Raw genomic sequence first — 25,783 nt, 5'->3', positions numbered from 1 at the left:
AGCTAACAAAGGGAGAGTACTCTAGGTCTACCCTGACAGAAAAAATAGAGTCCATACTCCATAGTCCTTATCTGTTTGCTGATTGACAAGTTTGAATCATGAAAAGCTTTCGTTTACTTCGTAAGTGCAAATCTATAACCAGCTGTAAACCACATAAGAGCGCTATAGGAGATGACAGAGCCATTGTCAATGGATTTAGAAGGTAAAAACACTGGAGAACCTAGTTTTTGACATCAGCTGATTTTAAATCGCAATGACCAGATAACGACAATATTAACTTCTTTAATATGATATATGAGGCCCAACAACGTAAAACTAATTTAAAGCGTTCATATTATTTCCCTTCTGGTATATAATTGATTGAATTTTGACTGCAAGGAATTTCTATTAAGCTTTTTAATTTTAATGATGATTAAAAAAAAATTGAATTTTGTAATTTCAGAACGTTGCATGACCTATCACATAATTGCATATAATTATTACGACTTTTTCAATTTCCATTATTTATATGTTTAAACATTCACACTTTGATTCATTTATTAATACGAGTGGTCACGTGGTTACAATAAAAAGAGGAAGGGGGGGGGGGTGGCGACTGAAAGGTTAAGCTTGACTGGTTTTTCTGGTTTCTGTTATTGAGTACACATGTTTTTTTACACACTGTAACTTTTAGCATAAACTTCATTATTTGATTTAATTAATTGCATGATGCCAACTGTGATATAGAACTTCTTAGCATGTCAGCTTGACCAGAGACATAAATAACATGTTATATATATGTCTCTAGATAGAATATTCTATCGTTAAAATGACAGATGTCCTACGGACCCGGTTTTACCTGGTCACGGTAAAATTGTTCTTTCTAATATGTCTCTGGCTTGACTGATTATTTGTTAATAAATCTATGCATAACGTTATCTCTGTTATTTTATTTATTCTATATTTTGGTTATTTTACTAATCTTGATTTTATGCAATTTAAATACTTCATAATTAAAATTAGATTTAATGAATGAAGGAATGGAATGTGAGAGTTTTAATGTTAAATCATAGATCAGCATTTGAAACAAATATTTTATTTAAACTTTATGTTGCAAAAATAATATTTATTATAACCATTGTGACATCTGTTTATATTTTTAAAAAGTGGTTATTGAATTTCATATAATTGTGTTCATGAGAATACTTTTAACCAATTTTTAAAATAGTGTCATATAAAAATCAAATCTCCATAAATCATTGTACAGAGGATGCCTATCACTTTAATCTTGATTTTAGTCATCTTTACTCATTCACTGTTTATTTATGACGTCATCTGTTCCAGAAATTTTGCAAAAAAATGCAAAAATTGTCATTTTTTCTTTATATTTTGCATTCGAAAGTATAGAGCGCAGGTCTGCTCAAGTACGTTTTTAACATATGCTTTTTTCTATAATTATACACATTACACTAAAAATTGGTACTTGAGCAAGCCTGCGCTCGATGTTTCCCAGTCAGAAAACTATCGAAAAACACCCATTTTTTGCTAAAAAGCATCAATGTATCAAAATTAGACAATTACATGACGTCATTTCTACATTATGATGTCTCTGTGGTGATAACCTTTTACACACTTATTTTCAATATGATTTCTACTATCTGCCACTTTAAGCTCTTTAAAATACTTAAATTTTGGGGGCTAAAAATGCATAATACTGCACATAGTCCTTTGCTTTTGCTTATTTGGTTGCTGAGACAAGGAAAACAGTTGCTTCCTGTTTATCACTTCTATACAGTATCTGTCTCTCTAGAAACAACTCCATGCAATTTAATAATCCCTGGACCTAATTCAATATGGTTTTCTCTCTGCCAAACTATTACATATAAAACATGTAAAATATCCGATATGAAACTGAATACAGAGCGTGGCTGACTTATCTTTTGATTTAGATACAGCAGTGCCTCCCTTTCCGGTAAGCTACAATGGAGCTATGCACAGGGTCCCGGGGAAACCCCCCTCCTGGGGACCACCATCGGTCATCTTCTACAGCAACAAGCAGAAACTCAACCGGACAAAACTGCAGTAGTGTTCACAGCCTCAGGGGACCGCCTGTCCTTCTCAGAACTCCTGGATAAGGTGAGGACGTCAGTTTAGTTTATGTTCTCCACTGTATCAATACATAGCAGTCCTGCTAAATAAGCAGTGGTTTTATCCACATTTTATCAGTATCATATTTAAAAAATTAAATTTAGAGCAGTATGATTTAGAATTTTATTTTGCTGCCAAAACCTGCTAGTATGATAAGTCTGCATATAACCTAAACTTTTATGATAAATAAGATTTGAAAAAATCATTAATTTTTGTCAAAGGAAATATTTCTCTACTAAGGAATATATAATCAATTTTTGTATAGGACGACAATAATTTAATATTGCTCCAAAGAAGGCTTCTTAACGGCCTTTTCCACAAAAATATGGCTGACAGAAATTTTAAAACCTTGATATTTTTATCATTTTAGTCGAAAAGAACATTTTAGTAAAAAAAAAATTCAACATGAAAAATGCAGCTCATATTGCTTTATCATGAAATTGATCGTGATTTATTCTTTTTTTTTTAAATCACATTTTGTAGAATTACCAATAGGAATTCTTGTAAAAGTTTTTATTTCTTGTTGATTAGCACTTGAATATCATCTTAATGATTTTGTTCTACATAATTCATTATTATGTTGGTTTTAAAATTATATAACATAGCATACATGTTCTATGGGCATCATAAACATGCATGATTTATTAGGTCTTTGTGTCTAATTTATGTATATATACATAAAACAAGTAAGATCTGCATTGATTCTTAGGCTGATCAGTTGGCTGCCGGATTATTATCACTGGGAGTAAAAAAAGGAGACAGAGTGGGAGTTTGGGGACCCAACACTATAGAATGGGTCATCGCACAGTATGCTACAGCCAGAGCTGGGATCATTCAGGTAGGGACCCAACACTATAGAGTGGGTCATCGCACAGTATGCTAAAGCCAGGACTGGAATCATTCAGGTAGAGACCCAACACTATAGAGTGGGTCATCGCACAGTATGCTACAGCCAGGGCTAGAATCATTCAGGTAGGGACCCAACACTATAGAGTGGGTCATTGCACAGTATGCTACAGCCAGGGCTGGAATCATTAGGTAGAGACCCAACACTATAGAGTGGGTCATCGCACAGTATGCTACAGCCAGGGCTGGAATCATTAGGTAGAGACCCAACACTATAGAATTGGTCATCGCACAGTATGCTACAGCAAGGGCTGGAATCATTCAGGTAGGGACCCAACACTAGAAAGTGGGCCATTGCACAGTAAACTACTGCCAGGGCTGGAATTATTCAGGTACGGACCCAACACTATTATATAGACAAACACAGTATGTAGGACTAGACGAATACATTATATAAGACTAGACAACCACAATATGTAGGACTAGACAAACATAATATGTAGGACTAGACAAACACAATATGTAGGACTAGACAAATGCAATATGTAGGACTAGACAAATGCAATATGTAGGACTAGACAAATGCAATATATGGGACTAGACAAACCAATATGTAGGACTAGACAAACACAATATGTAGGACTAGACAAACACAATATGTAGGACTAGACAAACACAATATGTAGGACTAGACAAATGCAATATGTAGGACTAGACAAATGCAATATGTAGGACTAGACAAATGCAATATATGGGACTAGACAAACCAATATGTAGGACTAGACAAACACAATATGTAGGACTAGACAAACACAATATGTAGGACTAGACAAACACAATATGTAGGACTAGACAAACACAATATGTAAGACTAGACAAACTCAATATGTAGGAATAGACTAACACAATATATAGTACTAGACAAACACAATATGTAGGCTTAGACCTAGACAAACACCATAGATATGTCTAGGTAAACACTGTAGGTAGGCATAGATAAGGTAGAAAGGTAGACCTTTCTGAACACCATAATGTAGGTTTTGATACCATGGGCAGGCCTAGATAAACACCACAGGTGGGTCTCAATTTATACCATAGCTAGGTCTAGATAAACACCATGGGCAGGCCTAGATAAACACCACATGTAAGTCTAGATGTATACCATAGCTAGGCTTAGATAAACACCAGGTAGGTCTAGATAAACGTGCATAGGCTTAGACAAACACAACAGAGAGTGGTCATCAGACAGTATACTACAGCCAGGATAGGACCCATTCTATTTAGTTCTTACCCTCATAGCTGGTGATTAATATGTATTTAGCTTGTATATTTAGTCTGAATGTAAGCCTTGTAAGTGGTAATTGCAATACTGATGAGTCATCAGAATTCGTTGTGGCTCAATTATAGTGGTATTCTTGGGTAACCCCCCCACTAATTAACACCTCATCAAAAACAAAGAAAGAGTTAATTTTCTTCCTGAAACTGACAACAAGAAATTACATTCCCATGAAGAAGCAAAAAAAAAGAAACCACATTCTATGAAAATTTGCCCCCACAAATTTAAATAGAGAGAGAGAGAGAGAGAGAGAGAGAGAGAGAGAGAGAGAGAGAGAGAGAGAGAGAGAGAAATCGCACTCTGACTTTGATGCCTTAAACTGCTACTATCTTGTCATATATGCGCTACATATTTGATCTTTTTTCCAACACAGGTTAACATTAATCCACAGTACAGACCAGAAGAAGTGGAGTTCACACTGAATAAAGTAAGACATTGTTAGCAGTATACATAGACACTGGAAAAAGTAAGACAGTTTTGGGATTATACATTCAAGGCATTACACTGAATAAAGTAAAAAAAAGTTAGGATTTTATTAGAAGCTCTGAACTTAACACTGAATAAAGTGAGACAAAGTTATGGTAAGATAACATGTTACTTGATGTTGTTTAAACTATGAAATGTGGGTTCAAAATTAGACAGAATATTTATATATATATATATATATATATATATATATATATATATATATATATATATATATATATATATATATATATATATATATATATATCTTTATGTATGAATTATTTTCTTTTGCATTATTTTATAAATCAAGGAGTCTCAAATCAGCTATTAAGGTGGAATAACAATAATGCATCATCACAAAATGGCTGACCTCTGATCGAAACGACATTTTGTTTTAGAAAAACGATTTTATTGACAATAACATGTCACTCACTCCATAGCTGAGTGGATAAACTGTCGGACTTGTGATTGGTACATCCCGAGTTTGAATTCCGAAGGGGATTTTGTTGTTACTTACTGAATTGATTTTTTTAGATATTCATTTTTTTATCCCCAAACTGGAAATTTTTGCTTATTTGACGTATGTACAGTTTATTTATGATTAAATCTTTCATAATCAAATAATTTAATGTTAATTTGATTGACTTTTTCCAGGTGGGTTATTCTACCTTAACGAGAAATCATTGTTTATTCATCCCATAGCCATAATGATAGAAGCTAAAAAGGGATATGGTGATATATTGATTTACAATGGTAAAAGCTCACCAAGAGAATGGCCTGCAATTGATTTCTTTGAAAAGCCCTTCAGGCTTAACAGGATTTGATCTCATGACCAACCAAGTTCATATCCCTGTGATTCATTTCTTTTTTATTTTTAATATGCATGGATTTTTACTAATTTGAATAAATTTTTTGTTTGTATATAGGTAGGCTGTAAGGTCTTAATAGCAGCTGAAGAGTTCAAAGGTCAAAACTACTATGAAATGCTGTTCCACTTAGTGCCAGAATTAGCTAACACCAAATCAGCACACATCCAAAGTCACCTGTAAGTTAACAACCTCGTCAAATTAAGTCAGCACAAATCAAAATCACATAAAAGTTAACAACCTTGTAAAATTAATTCAGCACACATCTAAAGTCACCTGCAAGTTAACAACCTTGTAAAATTAAGTCAGCAAATACGGTAAACTCAGGTGACCTATTGCTATCCGTTTTTGTTCGTCGTGGTGCATCGTGCGTCGTGCGTTAACAATTTACATTTTTAACTTCTTCTTAAAAACTACAAGGCTGATTGTTACCATTTTGGTGTGAGGCATCTCTATGGTAAGAGGAATCTAAATTATAAAATTCACCCCCAGGGCGCCACATGTGGGGCCAAATATGCAAAAAAAAGCCAAATTTTCAAAAATCTTCTTTGCTTCTCCCACACATGTGAGGAAAAAACTGGTTGCATAGTTATGATGTCCATGACACCCTCTACCAAAATTATGAAATTCATGGCCCCTGGGTCAGGGGTTCTGGCTCTAGGGTGGGGCCAATAGGCCATATAGTAAAAATGTATTAAATCTTAGAAAATCTTCTTTTCTACTACCATATATATTTGTTAAAAACTAAATGCATGATTATGATGACCATGAAGCACTCAACCAAAATTGTGAAATTCATGACCCCTGGGTCAGGGGATCAGGCTCTAGGTTGGGGCCAATATGACAATATGATAAAAATGTATTTAATCTTAGAAAATCTTCTCTACTCCCAGATATATTTGTTAAAAACTAAATGCATGATTATGATGTCCATGAGGCCCTCTACCAAAATTGTGAAATTCATGACCCCTGGGTCAGGGGTTCAGGCTCTAGGGTGGGGCCAATTTGGCCATATAATAAAAATTTATTAAATCTTAGAAGATCTTCTCTACTCCCAGTAATATTTGTTAAAAACTAAATGCCTGGTTATGATGTCCATGAGGCCCTCTACCAAAATTGTGAAATTCATGACCCCTGGGTCAGGGGTTCAGGCTCTAGGGTGGGGCCAAAAGGCCATATAGTAAAAATGTATTAAATCTTAGAAAATCTTCTTTTCTACTACCATATTTATTTGTTAAAAACTAAATGCATGATTATGATGACCATGAAGCACTCTACCAAAATTGTGAAATTCATGACCCCTGGGTCAGGGGATCAGGCTCTAGGTTGGGGCCAATATGACAATATAATAAAAATGTATTAAATCTTAGATAATCTTCTCTTCTCCCAGATATATTTGTTAAAAACTAAATGCATGATTATAATGTCCATGCGGCCCTCTACCAAAATTGTGAAATTCATGACCCCTGGGTCAGGGGTTCAGGCTCTAGGGTGGGGCCAATATGGCCATATAATAAAAATGTATTAAATCTTAGAAGATCTTCTCTACTCCCAGATATATTTGTTAAAAACTAAATGCCTGGTTATGATGTCCATGAGGCCCTCTACCAAAATTGTGAAATTCATGACCCCTGGGTCAGGGGTTCAGGCTCTAGGGTGGGGCCAATATAACCATATAGTTAAAATGTATTAAATCTTAGAAAATCTTCTTCTCTTCTCCCATATATATTTGTTAAAAACTAAATGCCTGATTAATATAATGTCCATGAAGCACTCTACCAAAATTGTGAAATTCATGACCCATTTGTTAAGGGTTCAGGCTCTAGGGTGGGGCCAATATGGCCGTATCGTAAAAATGTTTTAAATTTTAAAAAATCTTCTTCTCTACTCCCACACATGTTGGCAAAAAACTGAAAACATGGTTATTATGTCCACTAACTCGTCTACCTAAATTGTGAAATTCATGGCCCCTGGGGGGAGGGGGCAATATGGCAATATAGTGTTAATGCATATAATGTTTAAAAATTTTATTCTCTATTCTCACACATCTGTATTAAAAACTGACTTATAATTATGTTTACCAGGAAGTCCTCTACTGAAATTTTAATTTCCTGTCCTCTGGAGTATGGGTTTTGACTCTAGGGCAGGGCCAAAATGGATATATAGGTGTTTCTGCATATAATGTTAAAAAAATTATCTTCTTTACTCCCACACACCTGAAAGGAAAACTGAATTCATGATTTTATAGACCAGATCTTTAAGTGTTTCGCCAAAATTATAGGTTTCAAAGTTCTTTTTGAAAGATTCCAGGCAGGGAGGTGGTCGTCATTACAAATTTATAATTTTTCTACTCCAGAATGAAACCTAATTAATTAAATGCACATATGAGACTCCTCGACAAGTTTGTGTATAGGTTAATATATGCTACTCAGGTGACTGTTAAGGCCAATTGGCCTCTTGTTCTAATACAACTTACAAATGTTTAATGATTCATTGATTATTACTACAATTTGGCACAAACAGGAAGTTGACCATTTATAAGCAATAAAAATGTTTATTCCTTCTTGTTATTCTATCCATTTTATATTGATGTTAAATTTTTCATGCTGTACAGACCTGAAAGGAATTCCATGGTAATAATGTCAAAACTACACAACTTTAACTTTTATGATAGATTTATATATTTTCTAAATCTGCATTAAAGTTTGCATTTTACTCTATTATAAGTATTCATTCTGGATTCCATTATCAATGTGCATGACAATGTTTGTATTTTAATGACATTTTCTTATCATTGTAATTTTTTTCCATAATTTAGCATGCTTTAGACCCTGAGTAATATTTTTTCCTTGTGACCATTGGGGCAAGCACAGCAGAAATTACACATGTTGCATAATTTTAAAAAAATTGAAACAGTATCAAATAACCACTTCATTATTATGGGTGGTGACTTCAATATAGTTATGGATAAAAACTTAGATACTATGATCATTTATAAAAACTTGAATAATCCCAAAGCCCGGTCTGAATTAATTAATCAAATGGAATCCCTAAATTTGAGTGATATATTTAGATGTACAAATCCACAATAAAAACGATTTACTTAGAGGAAAATAAAATCCAATTTAACAAGCAAGACTAGATTTTTTTCTTATATCATGTGAATTATCTTCCTTTATACAAACTAAGAGCTACCGTTCAGAACACAGCAAGGTTGTGTTACATATATCGGGTTATGTAAATTTTTTCTGCAATGATCGCTACGTTCATAACTCGCATGAATCATCAAAGAAATGATTTTATTGTTTATACTAATGTCTTTCATTTAGCTAATTGATAATTTGATTATGAAAGTAAAATTCACTAAATTACTGTTAATGTACGTAAGAAGGTTAGCTAAAAGAAACAGCCAAATTCCAGTAAGACTTTGAGTCAGACATCATCATGATTTTTTCGTGCAGTTTGTGATTTTCCTGAGGTCACAGTAGGTTTCAACCAATTGATAAACAGGGCATGTCAATTTCGAATTCAGTCCTGTCAGTTTCTTGTCAGCTTTAGCCGCTGTAAATTTGGACCAATCGATAAACCGGGCGTGTAGATTCAGTCTGACTGTTTCTATAGAACTATGAATTAACTGTAAGTTTCCGTAAGAAATAGAGGGAATAATACTTGGTAGATGTAAATATTTAATAAACCATTGCCATTTGGTGTGAATTAAAATGTATAAAATATACTACATATAAGCTGAGCTGCTGAAACCATAAGATCCTGCTCAATACTTAGTTGTTGCTAAATATTAAAAATTCTGTTCTTCGTTTTTATCAGATAATGTCATTCTATTTGCTTTCATATGTTTCACTACTTCTAAACACTTACTACGCGTCAGTACGCGAATGTAAAGGATCTTGATTCGTGGATTTGTGGATTATAATTCCAGTGGATCAGTAATCAGCTAGCCAAGCAACACTGTCTAAATATGCAGCCATAAAAATAAATCATAATTATTACACATGTAAAGAGTGATATAAAAGGGTCTAAACAACTTTGTTAAGATAAGGTTATGTAAAGGGGTCTAAACAACTATGGTATTAGGTACTTAATTGGTTGAAATTGGCCAAGTCTTCTGGAGAAGACGTCTTTTAAAACATTCAACCATAAATTCACTATTAATTTTCTTGATTATCTCCCCTTTGAAGAGGACCAAACCCTTTATTTGAACAAACTTGAAAGCTCTTCCCCACAGGGGCAGGTATGCTAGTATGGTATGTGATGTGTGATTAAAATAACTTCCAGTTAAGATATAAATTAAAAACTGTTAAAATATGTGAAGAGGTCTTAATGCATTCTGCCTGTGTCTGATTTGTGAGGCTTTATTGAAGTTGTCTAAATTCTAGCTTTGCTTTATTTAAGGATTAAATTTGTTGTTGTTGAAAAATCAAAATAATTTTGTGATGCTAGTTACTTTAGGAATGAATGTTATATTGCTCTGTCAAACATGTGAAGTCTTTTTCTTCTGCATATCAGTACAATCACATGTATCTATTTATTTTATAAGGTTTTTCTTCTATTGTTATATATCAATTCTATTTGTTTCATGAGTTATTTAATGTGTTATTATTAATTTTTTTTTTCAAATGTTTATTTTTTATTTGTGCGTTTATTTGTTGAAAAGTAGAGTGGATTTCATACAATCCTTCAAAACAGGAGTGAATTAAACATCTCAAGATTGTTTCTTATCAATTAATTGATGTCATTCTTTTTTTCTATTTCAGCCTTCCTGAACTGAAACACATAATCATGATGGGAAATAAATCACATATGTAAGTTATAGTCTCCTTGATGTGAAATAAATCATATTGAGACTGTGAACTAAAGAACCTGAAGAAAATCCAGATAACCAATCAAGTGTATTAAATAATCCTTATTAATCTCAAGATAAAAACATTACATCTCATACATCTTTAAAACATTGATAAATCAATCAAACTTTACATTTATTGGATGATAATTAGGTAATGCAAAATTGTCTTATAGTAAAGTTATTAGAACACCTTATTAAAATCTTCCAATAAACAGTCAAAATTATTCAGTATTCACTTTTGGGCAATAGTTGTTACACTGGGAGTTAAAATAGTGAAATCATTAATTAGACATAATACTTGAGGTCTGTTATATCTAGTAAATGTAGTGCTAAGAAGATGATATTAATTGATTTCCCCTCAACCAGACACCAATTTATCAAAAATTCATTCCTAGCATAAGACAAGGAATACTACTTCAAATGTTTATTTTGAGCACCCTATAGTGGTTAGTCTGTCTGTCCATCCATCTGACATCCTTCCATCTATCCTTTCATCAATCCATCCTACCATCTGTCTGTCTGTCTCATGTCCGGAGCATCTTCTCTCCCCTTGGCCCAATCTGGCTCATATTTCACCCCCAGAGTGCCTTGGTTAAAGGGTGTGCATTGTCATTGAACCATGTTTCTAGGTGAAAGCTGAGGGTCAAAGCAGAATTATATGAAAAATCCATGTCCGGAGCATTTCTTCTCTCCCCTTGATCCAGTCTGGCTAAAACTTCACTCACAGAGTGCCTATAATCAAAGGGTGACCTTGAATGATGTTTGAAGGTCAAGTGTTAAGGTCATATTGGATCACACTAAATTCTCTTTTACAGAGCATATACTGTGGAATCATTTAAATTTGTGGGGACCAATTTTCACCTATTCGTGGGGATGTTAATTCATGAATGCGTTGGTTTTCAGTTTCAATAAGAAAACTAACCTTTTAAAAATTGTTTTCGTCGAGGATGTCAATTTGTGGGGGAGAGCTACCCCAATCTAATTAAAATTAGAGTTGTAATTCCGCTCCCTCTATACGGAGCAGAATTACAAGTCTAATTTTAATTAGATTGAGAGCTACCCACGAATACCACGAAAACTTAGCCACCACATGTTCTAATGATTCCACAGTAAATAAATTAGTCTCCACTTGGCCCTATTTTGCTCCTACTTCACATTAATAGAGCTTTTGGGTTAATGGTGTGCAGTGACTATAATTTGAACCAAGATCTCTTTATAATCTGTTTAAGACCATAGATTATTTCCCATTTGCTTTATCTTGCTCAGGTTGAACAGAAATGCCTGTATGGGATAATTGAAATTGAATTAAAAGTTTTATGCAAGGTGGAAAATTTCTAAGTTATAGTTCAAGGTCAAAGCAAAATTCTTTTCATCCTATTGTCCATTATTTAAGCAGGTCTCTTTGAGATGCCAACCATCTCAATGTTGTCTAGTTACAATTAGGTTAACTACATTTTGCATTCTTTTTAACATTGAAGTTATGAAAGTTTCATGTTTGCATTTGACTTTATTACATTTGGCATTGTAACATTCAACAGTGATTTCAATGTGTGTTCAAATATTGCAAAGTTTAATAGTTGGAATTAATCTTTATTACGTACATTTCACATTTATATATTTTGCAATGATCCCAACACAAGATATGATTAATAAGCATAAATGTAATGTTGGTGGTCTATTACATTTTGCATTGTTATTACAGACCACACAAACAGAATTATGTTCTTAATTTGATTTGAGTATATCAGTAAGCATAGCTGGATTAGACAGAATGCATTGCTTAATAGTATATAAGCCTTCTCCATATAATAAATACTTACAGTACAATTTGTGGTAAAATTAACTTCTGGATTCTTTTCATACGTTGTGCTATTTGTTCTTAAATATAAAAAATGATAAATATTACTTGTAAAACTTACAGGGGAACAATAAATTTTAATGACATCATGAAGGCAGGAACTACAAAAGATCGAACAGAAATTCAAAATCTTCAGAATAGGCTTCAGTTTGATGAACCAATTAACATCCAGTTCACATCAGTAAGTTTGCCTGTATCTCAAATAACCAATCAATATCCATTTTACATGATTAGGAGGACTCAATAGTCATGGCCATTTTTAGACTTTTATATTGATCTCCTATAGGTGAAGAGCTCTATATAAAAATATAGGAAAGTACTAAAATTTAAAAGGTATTATATATGGAAATATTTTTCTTACAAAATAAAAAGTTTATAGTTTTAAAATCATTTTTGAAAATTTAAGGCAGATATGATGATTATTTGTTGGCTACCCAGGCACCTTAAGTAACCACATATCGATACCAAACAATTGGGCACATTCGTCGTTGATAATGTCACTTATTAAAAGTTATTTACAACAATATCAAGAGACTGAATATATTGGTACATGTACACATTCCACTTATATCATTGATATTATATATATATACAGTACATTCAATTAAAGGTAATGCATGAAGACTTTAATTTATTTTTATTGACAGGGAACAACAGGAAACCCTAAAGGAGTCACTCTCTCTCATCACAACATTGTCAACAACAGTTATTTTGTAGCACAGCGTCTGAATTACCATACCAACGTATGTATCTACATACACATCTACATATACATGCTGCAGTGTTATTTATTTTTACCTAAGTCTTTGTTATATTTTTTGATAGGTGCTATTTTTACCTTCGTATCTGATAGATATTTCTTGATATGATCTATATTAAACCCCTGAGTCAGTAATTGATATATTTATTGATAAAAAATCTATTTTACCCCAGTAATTGATAGATATTTGGTGATAGCTGCCATGTTTGACCTCAGTATTTGAAAGATATTTATCGATAAGTGTTCTGTTTTACCCCAGTGTCTATGTCCCTGTATTGAATATTTGTAAAATGATAGTGTGTTTTAAAATTGTAACAGTTTCAAAAGACCAGGACCAGTGTCTGTATCCCTGTCTGATATATTTGTTGATTGGTGCTGTGTTTTTCTGTATCCCTGTCTGATATATTTGTTGATTGGTGCTGTGTTTCTGGAGACCAGAATTGGTATCCCTGTCTGATATATTTGTTGGTTGGTGCTGTGTTTCTGGAGACCAGTATTGGTATTCCTGTCTGATGTATTTGTTGGTTGGTGCTGTGTTTCTGGAGACCAGTATTGGTATCCCTGTCTGATGTATTTGTTGGTTGGTGCTGTGTTTCTGGAGACCAGTATTGGTATCCCTGTCTGATGTATTTGTTGATTGTTGCTGTGTTTCTGGAGACCAGTATTGGTATCCCTGTCTGATGTATATGTTGGTTGGTGCTGTGTTTTTCTGTACCCCTGTCTGATGTATTTGTTGTGTGGTGCTGTGTTTCTGAAGACCAGTATTGGTATCCCTGTCTGATATATTTGTTGATTGGTGCTGTGTTTCTGGAAACCAGTATTGGTAACCCTGTCTGATGTATTTGTTGGTTGGTGCTGTGTTTCTGGAGACCAGTATTGGTATCCCTGTCTGATGTATTTGTTGATTGGTGCTGTGTTTTTCTGTACCCCTGTCTGATGTATTTGTTGGTTGGTGCTGTGTTTCAGAAGACTGTCTGTATCCCTGTCTTATATATTTGTTAGTTGGTGCTGTGTTTCTGTAGACCAGTATTTGTATCCCTTTCTGATGTATTTGTTGGTTGGTGCTGTGTTTTTCTGTATCCCTGTCTGATGTATTTGTTGTTTGATGCTGTGTTTCAGAAGACTACTATTTGTATCCCTGTCTGATATATGTGTTGGTTGGTGCTGTGTTTCTGGAGACCACTATTTGTATCCTTGTCTGATATATTTGTTGGTTGGTGCTGTGTTTCTGGAGACCAGTATTGGTATTCCTGTCTGATGTATTTGTTGGTTGGTGCTGTGTTTCTGGAGACCAGTATTGGTATCCCTGTCTGATGTATTTGTTGGTTGGTGCTGTGTTTCTGGAGACCAGTATTGGTATCCCTGTCTGATGTATTTGTTGATTGTTGCTGTGTTTCTGGAGACCAGTATTGGTATCCCTGTCTGATGTATTTGTTGGTTGGTGCTGTGTTTTTCTGTACCCCTGTCTGATGTATTTGTTGTGTGGTGCTGTGTTTCTGAAGACCAGTATTGGTATCCCTGTCTGATATATTTGTTGATTGGTGCTGTGTTTCTGGAAACCAGTATTGGTAACCCTGTCTGATGTATTTGTTGGTTGGTGCTGTGTTTCTGGAGACCAGTATTGGTATCCCTGTCTGATGTATTTGTTGATTGGTGCTGTGTTTTTCTGTACCCCTGTCTGATGTATTTGTTGGTTGGTGCTGTGTTTCAGAAGACTGTCTGTATCCCTGTCTTATATATTTGTTAGTTGGTGCTGTGTTTCTGTAGACCAGTATTTGTATCCCTTTCTGATGTATTTGTTGGTTGGTGCTGTGTTTTTCTGTATCCCTGTCTGATGTATTTGTTGTTTGATGCTGTGTTTCAGAAGACTACTATTTGTATCCCTGTCTGATATATGTGTTGGTTGGTGCTGTGTTTCTGGAGACCACTATTTGTATCCTTGTCTGATATATTTGTTGATTGGTGCTGTTTCTCTTGAAACCAGTATTGGTATCCATGTCTGATGTATTTGTTTGTTGATGCTGTGTTTCTGAAGACCAGTATTGGTATCCCTGTCTGATATATTTGTTGATTGGTGCTGTGTTTCTGGAGACCAGTATTGGTAACCCTGTCTGATATATTTGTTGATTGGTGCTGTGTTTCTGGAGACCAGTATTGGTAACCCTGTCTGATATATTTGTTGATTGGTGCTGTGTTTCTTGAGACCAGTATTGGTTACCCTGTCTGATGTATTTGTTTGTTGATGCTGTGTTTCAGAAGACCAGTGTCTGTACCCTTGTCTGATATATTTGTTGTTTGGTGTTGTGTTTCAGGAGACCACTATCTGTATCCCTGTTCCCCTGTACCACTGTTTTGGGATGGTATTAGGCAGTCTTTGTACTGTGACAGCTGGCGCAACCTGTGTGTATCCATCTTCTACCTTTGATGCCGGAAAAACCCTAAAAGCTGCAGCACAAGAAAGGTCAGTTTTGCATGGTTTCTTTTCTTTTTGGATGACATTGTTTTTCATTTTTTTCAGAAACCATTGCTTAATTAAAGACAAACATTAAGGTGGTATGGGACACTTGTCAATATTAATGTGGATGAAAGTACATTATAATAATTATCAAAATAATTTCATTTGTTAAGAGTTTTGAATTTTACAATATTAGACCTCCAAAAATGAGACTTAAAGATTTTGAAAAGAAAAAATTAAAAAAAGGCCCAGCGAGATTTGAACTCCATGACTTACAGATTTGTAGTTATCACTCTTTAACCTATTACACCGCTGTAGAGTAACAATTTTGGGAAAGATAAAATTTTACTTGATTTTACTGTTTATTTTGATAGGAAGTATGTCACAACATGGAGGTCTCCCATACCACCTCAATGGTACACAACGATACATTGTACAATTGATATTATACAGAATTGATAATTGAGTTGATAGCTGAAGTTAAGACTGAATTTTAAAGTTGGTTTTGACACACAGATGTACCTCAATGTATGGAGTTCCCACGATGTTTATTGACATGCTCAATCACCATGATTTTGACTCCTTTGACCTTTCCTCTCTGTACACTGGGGTCATGGCCGGGTCACCTTGTCCCATCGAAACACTGAAGCAGGTCATCAGTCGGATGAACATGGACCAAGTCACGGTATGTTCAAGTTAAATTCAACAGACTGAATACAAATGCTAATTTTTCAAAAGAAATCATTTAAAGGTATCTAAATGCACAAACAATGATATGCTATTCTAAGATTTATTAATTATTGCTAATTTTTTTCCAAAACTTTAGATTAATTCTATGGGTTATTTGTTTATTGTATTCAATTTCAAGAACTGAATCAAAATAATTTTTTAGGAAATAATTTATGAAATACACTGTATTTTACAATGCTGTTTAAAGGCTTGCATAATTAAAAACTAAAGATAGCAGCTTTAGTGAATCAAAGTTGACTCTTAAAAGCCACAAATAGAGTTTGAAGTGTCAGGAAGGTTATGCAAAACGCTCTTGGGCCTCACCCTCTACTTAACAAGCAATTACTAGAGCCATGTTTACTAGAGTATCATGGCAGTTTGAAATGAAAAATCAATTTTTTATATTGGCAAATTTATGTTATTTGAATTCATACATGTATTGCAATACAAATCATAATAGAGGATCTTAGTGTTTTAAAGTAGACATGCTGAAATCCAAAGCATTGAGAATATGTTTTCTCATTTGAATGATTTAAAAAAATAATTAGGGGTTTTTGAAACCAAGATTTAGCTCTTACATTACATTAACGCTTCATTTGAGAGAAATATGTCCTCTATTTGGTTTAGGTATGTTATGGGTTGACAGAGACAAGTCCAGTTACACATCAGAGCTTCCCAACAGATCCTGCAGAAAAACGGGTTGCCACTGTTGGTAAACCTCACAGTCATGTTGAGGTGAGCATTTTGCTTTTTATTGATATAGATAATACTGTTATTCATTCTGAGAGCCTCAAAATATTTATTGTTTACAAAACTTCTGTTCCAATGTATTCAGCATTACTACAACTTAATTAGATTAGAATATTTTTTTTTGAGAAAAGTTTTGAGAGAGAATGACATGTTTTGTTGTGTGATTTGTTGTCAGTGTAAAGTGATAGCAGAGAATGGGGAGATCTGCCCTATAGGTACTCCTGGTGAGCTGTGTACTCGGGGATACAACACAATGCTTTATTACTGGGATGAACCAACCAAAACAAAAGAAGCAATCAGCTTAGATAGATGGTACCATACAGGGTAGGTCAAGGGGTCTTTAGACTTAGTCTTGTCGATCAATACAGAGTATTTGACCTGTAAATAGGTGGTTCTTACATGGTATTTATAAGACATATTAACAGATGGTTCATACAGGGTATGCCTGATGACTTATTCACAGATCATTCATACAATAAGATTATGCAAACAATTTGAATAATTCTGTACTGTGTCTTCAATGCAAAGAAAATATTTTATTGCTTAAATCTTCCTTGAACATACAGACTCAAAGATAGATGGCTCCCTTAATTAATCATCTAGTTGTCCACAGATTTTTACGTTTTTCCCGATTACGACTGAGAGCGCGGGTGTGACCAGTCAGCAAAGGATGCTCATTCCACCATGGCACCTGATCCTACCTCAAATATTTTTAGAGGTCCATGTTTGCTCAGCTCATGTTTTGTATTTTTTCCTTTGGACTTTTGATTTTGAACAGTGAACACTGATTTTATCTCATGTCAGGAATGAGTCAGCATTGTAACAAACCATAGCTACTGATAACAGTGAAGTATTCTCTGTGCAGTGTTTATTGCCTTATTTTTTTTAGAGATATTGCACAGATGGATGAAGATGGTTTCTGTAAAATTGTTGGTAGGATTAAAGATATGATCATCAGAGGTGGGGAAAATGTTTATCCAACTGAAATAGAACAGCTGATTTACAAGCATCCAAAGGTCAAAGATGTACAGGTATAGTTTATTCTTGTCTCTTTAAGTACTACTTTCTACTGCATTTTTTCAAATTTCAAGAATTGTTTCAGATAAATACTGGTGCTGTTAATAGTGATGAATGGATAGACTGTTATTTCTCTATCAGGTGGTTGGGGTACCAGATGAAAGACTCGGGGAAGAGATATGTGCCTGGATACAAGTTAAGGAGAACCAGTCAATTTCTGAAGATGAAATCAAGTCCTACTGTAAAGAAAAGGTATGAAAGTGGTGGTGTTTGTGTTGGGGGGGGGGGTATTTCATTATTGATTATAAAATATTGTACAGATAAATCATGTCATTGCTGTGCAGCTAGCTCTATGGGATCCGATTTTTTTGAAAATGTCTTCTCTAAATAATTTAATCAAATAGCTGAATATGTGTTAAAGCATCATGAGGTAGTGTAGATTGAAGTTTGTTTAAATCATGATATCTTGGATAGGCTGGTCACAATGAAGGGTTGAATTCACACAAAAAAATTCTTTTACCGGTAAATCTTCTCAACAAAAACTAAAGCAACAAAATGGGGACAAATTTGATAATGTGTTGGGAAATATTTGAAAATCTCTTCTTGAAAGCCTAATGTACTAAATTATATAACATTTTGTATTTGATACCATAAACTGCTGATTAGGTTAGAATTATGGCTATTGTTACTCAGGTGAGTGATGTGGCTACTGGGCTGTTAAATTGTGACCATCATGTTGCAAACTATATAACAATATGGATGTAAAAGCTCTATCTCTACTTTTTTTTAACAAAACACTTTAATTATGTTGATTTGTAATTCAGTGTTGGGGGTATAGACACACTCACATGTCGTTGTATAAATAAGCTCCTTGGGTTAAAGTTGGACATTGTTGCTCAGTTGATCGATATAACATATACATTGGTTGTTGTTCTTAGGAGGAGAATTTCTACAAACTAACATGTTTGTGTATTTGTACTTACAGCTAGCCAGATATAAGGTTCCCAAATATATATCTATTGTGACAGAATTTCCACTGACTGTGACAGGCAAGGTTCAGAAATATAAAATCCAGGAGATTGCTACAGAGGCTTTAGGACTTAAACATGTCACTCCAAAGTAGACCAACAGATAGCTAATACACCCGACAATCAGTGTTAACGGACGATGTGAAGGAATGCATGGTTCATTGTACTGAATCTTTCCTAATTCAGCTCACAACAATCATATTATCAGTCTTATTTCTATTGAAAACTAAATATTGAAATATTATGACAAAAAAATCTAGTGATATATTGTAACAATATGTATGATTTTTATGTCTTGTATGCAAGTTGTTGTACAGTAATCGTTATAGTTATATTCATTTTAATTTTCTATTTATTGATGATTAATTTTATGTATCTATAAACGTCATTTAATTTCATGTATCTATAAACGTCATGATTTTATTAGTTGCAATTTATCGAGGAAGAAACATGCGTCTTAGTGTTTTAAATATTAATATTCATATTATGTAATACACTGTATATATTTCAAAATACCAGTGTTTTAGGTGGTATGAGACACCCTTGAAATTGATTTTATGAAATATTTTCTCAAATTCTCAAAATAATGGCTTAATATAATGTAAAAGTAAATTTCAATCAATTATCTATATTATCTTCAGAAAAAAATTTAAATCATACCACTACCTATCAATTAATTTGTCGTGGCAGAAAAACATAGCTACGACATATTTTGATGATTTTAAAACCTACATTTAAATGGTGCTATTTTACATTTTGTGCAATTTAGCCTTCTAACATTTAAAACTTGTGCTCCTTGCATAATGGTGTATTCTTCATATTTTGATGATTTTAAAACCTACATTTAAATGGTGCTATTTTACATTTTGTGCAATTTAGCCTTCTAACATTTAAAACTTGTGCTCCTTGCATAATGGTGTATTCTTACTCAAAATTAATTAAAGCTGTATAACAAAATATTATATTATCACATCCACTCATTCAGTGCACGAGTGAACCACAGGCACCTGATGTTGTTAGCTCACCTAAGCTGAAGGTTGAAGTGAGCTTTTCTAATCAAACTGTTTTGATTGTCTGTTGTCGTAAACTTTTCACATTTTCATCATCTTCTCCAGAACTACAGGAGATTAAAACCAAATTGGCACTTGGTACCAAGGCATCACACATTGAAAAAATTATGCACTTTGAATTTGGGACCAATCAACCCACTTTGACATTTTTTTCGAAGTAGGTAAAATTTTGGGCCAAGTTATTGCTCTTTGAAATTATTTTCAAAGTATGTTATGAGGGTACATCAAGTACTCTTGTAAAATAAATCTTCAAGTCGACAAACATTCTTTTAAGTCATTGGTTTGTGATTTAGCAAAAAATCAAAGGCAAAATATCAAGTCTATATTGTTCCAAACAAAAAGTTTTCCTAAGAAATCATATCAAAATCACTTAAAAAATCATATCAAACTCACAAATTTATGGTTTTGCTGTATGATTTAGACATGATCCATTTAATGAATCATACCCAAATCATAGGTGACAAAATAAGGAAGTATGATCCTATTGTGGTTTGTTTCTTGGTTTTGAATCTGTTATGATTTTCTTGTGATTCTGGTATGTGCTATTATCTTAGAAGGCAACAGAGGATGCGTTTGAAATGATTTGTTAACTGCCAGATAAAATGACCACTAAGAATTAAGATTTCTGCATAACAGGAAGTTGAGTTGCAAATTTTGAATGTTCCATCTTGGAGCCTAATTGTGATGTACTTGTCAGGAAAATTTGTTATTGTTGGGCATCTAGCTCTATCTTGGCATATTTATAAAGGGAATTTATGGAAGTATTTTGGGGGGAATATATTCTTATTCACTTGAGGTAAATTATATTTTATAAGGACTAATTTACAATACACTATCAAGTGATTTATTAATTGAAGCAAACAACTAATGCATGGATGTAAATGTATCATTAGTTCAGACCGGGAGCTACAGATCTGCAGTTAGGTTTTGAAATGCATATGTAATATTTTAATTTGAACAATTCATGTAATAATTGCTAGAGGAGTTTGAAATAACAGTATAATTATCATCTAAATTATGGAGGGCTTAGATCCTGTGTTCCAATTCAGATTATATTGGTTTAACGATACAGTTCATGTGACTTGTATGTATACTATTTTTCATATTTGGTAATTGACAATATTAAAAGAATATAATAATCTGTTACAAATTATAAATCAAGTGTTCATTTTTTTCTGTAAGAAATCATTGTATAATAATTATTGTCCTTTAACAGGTCATATAAGGATCATGGTTTTGATACGAGTTGTTAGTTACAACAGATCATACCAGGACCATGGTTTTGATACGAGTTGTTAGTCACAACAGATCATACCAGGATCATGGTTTTGATATGAGTTGTTTGTTACAACAGATCATACCAGGACCATGGTTTTGATGTTAGTTACAACAGATCATACCAGGACCATGGTTTTGATACGAGTTGTTAGTCACAACAGATCATACCAGGATCATGGTTTTGATATGAGTTGTTTGTTACAACGGATCATACCAGGGCCATGGTTTTCTTGCAATTTTTTTAGTTTAACAGATCATCCGAGAATCGTGATCCATTATCTCATTTGCATGTGAAATTTTCCTATACCGAAATCATCTCAAAACCATGATTTACACACAAGTCATTGATATGATCCCGTAGGCTATTTTTTCTGTTTGGGGTTCCATATATTTCTTAACTTGTTAGTTTAGAGCAAATATCATAATTAGCTAATACTGATGCTTTGTTGACCAAAGAAAAAGGAATGGCAGTTCTCATATAAATTAGTGTCTTTTTCACAAAAAATGTTCATATTTCGCGATCTCTCTGTTTTGTATATAAACAGGTGGATATAAAATTGCGAATGTGGAACTTTTATCATTATCTCTTATAGTTCTCAACTCACAGAAAAATAAAAGCGAAATTTTAAAATCATGGAGGAGTGTTTCATGAGATTTTTGTCGATATTAATTCCTAGCGTTTGATTAGGAATCTACAGTTATTGTAAACAAATGCCAAATTACGAAGAAAATGGCTACTGTGATTATTTTGACATGGTAATTTTGAATTTAAGGAAAAGTGAATGGAATTAAAAATTACCTGATTACAATTATATCATACTTAATCAGTTGGAATATGGTTAATAACAATTAACAGACAGAAAAACGGCGATCATTTATTCAATGACATGTGAACATAAACATCATCATGGATTCTTATTTAGTTGATTACTTGAGAAACAGAAAGCATAATCCAGTGTTTATTTCATAGCACCGTGTAGATTATATACAAGGTAAACCCAAACCGGAATAGATGTTGTGACATCAAAATAGTAAATTTCTTTAGCTCACCTGAGCTCAAAGCTTAAGTGAGCTTTTCTGATCACTTTTGTCCATTGTCCGTCCTTAAACATTTTCAACGAGACCGATTTCAACCAAACTTGGCACAAAACACTCTTAGGTAGAGGGGATTTAAGTTAGTTTGTTAAAATTAAGGGCCACGCTCCCTTCAAGGGGAGATAATTGAAAACCAGAAAAGCTGTAAGTTTTGTTGAAGCATCCTCACGTAGCATAGATTCAAGTTTATTCAAATCATGATCCTCGGGGATAGGGTGGGGCCACAATGGGGGGGGGGGGGGTTGTCAAATTTTTGATTATGAAGATATTGAGTAAATTTTTAAAAATCATCTTTTCTGAAACTGATCAGACAGAAAAGCTGTAACTTGTGTAGAAGCATCTTCAGGTAATGTAGATTCAAGTTTGTTCAAATCATGATGCCCGGGGGTAGGGTGAGGCCTAACTCACAATTTTTGGTAAAACTGAAATTGTCAACACATTAGGTGTAAGTAAATTTATATACGTGGCATCAATCTTACCAGTACCAAATGAAAATGTAATTTAAAAATTGTATGGCCATATGTTTAACTTCATATAGAATAATAATTAATAAAGATTGAATTAAACGAAAAACAATAATTGGAAAAACAGAAGAGAGTGGGGCAGGTTTTTGTTGATGTACTTTTAAAATTTCAAGCATTAAAAGCAGTCTGGATTCCACGATTTTCGAGCAATAAAGATAAAAGTATTTTGGGTAAACACCTGGGTCATCTATTCATCGAAGTACTGATAGGCGGTGGCGTTATATGTGAGATTTATATTGCAGACTCAGGAGGGACATTTTCATATTATGACTACTCTCTATCAAAATAAACAATAAAATCAAGCATATTTTTATACATTTTTTTAATCAAAACATAGGTAGGGTATAGACACACGTTACATTAACTTATAAATTTGATTCTTTGCAGCTAAAGGTGAAATGTAATTCCGTGTACCTTTCAATTACGAAGTCTACGCGTACATCTAGATGGCTGACTTCAATTTGAAAAGCCATATGGTTTTATTAAAATGATTATATCGACTACATCAATCGACAATCTCCATAACAGAGTGGTTAAGCTATTGGACTTAATTTGCTTTTTGCTATTAAAGCAAAGACATAACAGTTAAACGAATTTATCCTTCTTTTTGAATAATCAATGTAGCTTTAACCAGAGTTTTATTATCTGAAATTAGTCTTAGACTGGTATGGGACATTTCCCTATTTTGACATACTACCAATCGAAATAAACATGAAATTAAGGAAAATATCACATACTTTGTTCTTGTTTTCATACATCTACGTAATATCAACTGTTATAGCCAATTTAACATTATATACATTTTTCCGGATTGAGTTTGAATTTTAGAATATTCCGGATTTCCGGATTTGGTTTTGTTATTAGGATTTTTCGCGGGGAACGAGCAGTTTGGATTTTTTCCTAGTCCCTGTGCTGAACACCATTTACATTTACCATGTTTACTATGTTTGTTTCTACGAGAGAAAACTTCTAAGTTGGTAAGTTAACATGAAATCTGCTTGTGTATTGTTTTGTGCAGAAAGTTATGTATAAACGATAGATATAAATGTGTAAACAAAAGTGTTCAACTGTGAAGATGTATTTTCAGTAACATGTTAGAATGTTGGCACAAGGGATATATCTAGAATGTTATATAAATTTAAAGCTATAAGTATCATCGTAGCATGTTTCTATTGTATGATATATCGGAATTTAAGGTTTTATTGTTTGGATGCGATGTTTTGTGTACTCTACCATAGGCGTACATATATATTCATTTTGAATTGTGTAATTTGCTAGTAGTACGAGTTTCGTTATATTTGCTAATTTACTAGAGCATATATATAAGTGAAAGTATTGTTTACAAGAACAGGGGCATATATATTTACTAGAGTGATATTTGTCATATGCTGAGTGTGTTTTGTTTGTTTATTCATAGCATCAAAACTTATGTATGTTTTCTTTGTTTTTCCAGTTAATCACATCTAGTCACATCACGTGTCATTACATCAAGTCACGTCATCATGTCGTAAATCATCATTCTAGTTATACAATGACTGAATAAAGATGTACATTAGCAACAAGTTGACTCTTCCTTGATGGTAGTTAGTACAACATTAACAACTTAGAAGATCTTGTCCCTAAAGAAGCTGTACTTCGTCATGGCGGATGGTGCTACGGGAGAGACAAGACCTAGAACTCATACCGAGAAAGGTTTAAAATATCATCTCGATCGTAAGTCTAAGTATCGTCGGGGATGTGAAAATAAACTGGTGTCTTTGAGTGAGGATATCGAAGAATTATTGACAACATCAACAGATGTGAATGAAGTCAAAGAACTGTACAAGAATTGGCTGAAAGTTTACGATGAACTTTTATTTACACATGAAAGTCTTCAGGGCTTATTGAAACTTTCTACCGGAAGTGGAGAAAGTGATGACAAAGAATTTCAGGACAGGAATTCCCGATTTCATAAAGTGAAAGATTCTGTAGAACAGTGGTTCGCGAAACATTCAATGCAACCGACTCCAAAGAAAATACCATCTGATGTGAAATCGAGACTGTCGAGTGCATCGAAAACTTCAAGTCAAATTTCACTCGAGAAATTAAAAGAAAGTCAACGAAAAGCAGAACTGTTGGCCAAAGCATCAGCTTTAGATGAACAACGAAAATTAGAAGCGGCTAAACTGGAGCTGAAAATGAAAGAAGAAGAATTGAAGATTAAAACTGAACTTCAGATAAGTGATGCACGATCCAAATTATTGGAAGAATTAGAGAAAAGTGAACTCCGTGACCAAGAACTAGAAAACTCCCTCATCAATGAAAATATAGACAGAATTGTAACTTTTGATCTTGATCGTGAGAATGAGTTCACATGTGACAATTCTACTCCGCGCATTCCTCATCGATCTGTGCAACGTTTAGTTAGACCAGAATTGTCAACACCCATATATGAACCAAGCAGTGAAATACAGACTGTCGCTCGTGAATTGAACAAACCAAAAGCTGATCTACAGAAGTTTGATGGAAACCCTATGAATTACACAAGATTTCCCAGACAATTCAATGCCAGAATTTGTTCTAATACGGAATCATACGAAGAACGGTTGAACTATCTATTACAGTTTACTGTTGGTGAAACACAAAGAATCGTTTCTGGTTATTCATATCTGGATGCTGAACGTGGCTACAAAGCAGCACTGGAAGAGTTGAAGGATCGTTATGGAGACCCTGACA

At 33.7% G+C, this 25,783-nt stretch overlaps 1 protein-coding gene across 1 annotated transcript; it reads left to right on the top strand.

Moving 5' to 3' along the window:
- On the top strand, positions 1 to 21,328 carry LOC128192365 (medium-chain acyl-CoA ligase ACSF2, mitochondrial-like). Its single transcript, XM_052864975.1, has 15 exons — positions 1 to 202; positions 1,929 to 2,115; positions 2,837 to 2,965; positions 4,683 to 4,736; positions 5,704 to 5,822; positions 10,416 to 10,463; positions 12,426 to 12,543; positions 13,010 to 13,105; positions 15,435 to 15,583; positions 16,094 to 16,262; positions 16,934 to 17,041; positions 17,232 to 17,380; positions 17,946 to 18,087; positions 18,215 to 18,325; positions 19,059 to 21,328. Exons 1-15 carry the CDS (start codon positions 99 to 101, stop codon positions 19,194 to 19,196), a joined length of 1,821 nt encoding a protein of 606 aa, XP_052720935.1. The 5' UTR covers positions 1 to 98; the 3' UTR covers positions 19,197 to 21,328.
- Positions 21,329 to 25,783: the final 4,455 nt, after the last annotated feature.

The sequence above is a fragment of the Crassostrea angulata genome, chromosome 7, assembly GCF_025612915.1.
Source record: "Crassostrea angulata isolate pt1a10 chromosome 7, ASM2561291v2, whole genome shotgun sequence".
NCBI classification, from domain to species: domain Eukaryota; kingdom Metazoa; phylum Mollusca; class Bivalvia; order Ostreida; family Ostreidae; genus Magallana; species Magallana angulata.
The sequence above is the reverse complement of the archived record's forward strand: the minus strand, read 5'-3'. Positions and strand labels throughout refer to the sequence as shown.

Coding starts and splice junctions, on each gene's coding strand:
- LOC128192365 (XM_052864975.1), top strand. CDS start 99: ATGAAAAGCTTTCGTTTACTTCGTAAGTGCAAATCTATAACCAGCTGT. Junction 15,584..16,093: donor AAAGCTGCAGCACAAGAAAG/GTCAGTTTTGCA, acceptor TTTGACACACAG/ATGTACCTCAATGTATGGAG. Junction 17,381..17,945: donor GATAGATGGTACCATACAGG/GTAGGTCAAGGG, acceptor TATTTTTTTTAG/AGATATTGCACAGATGGATG.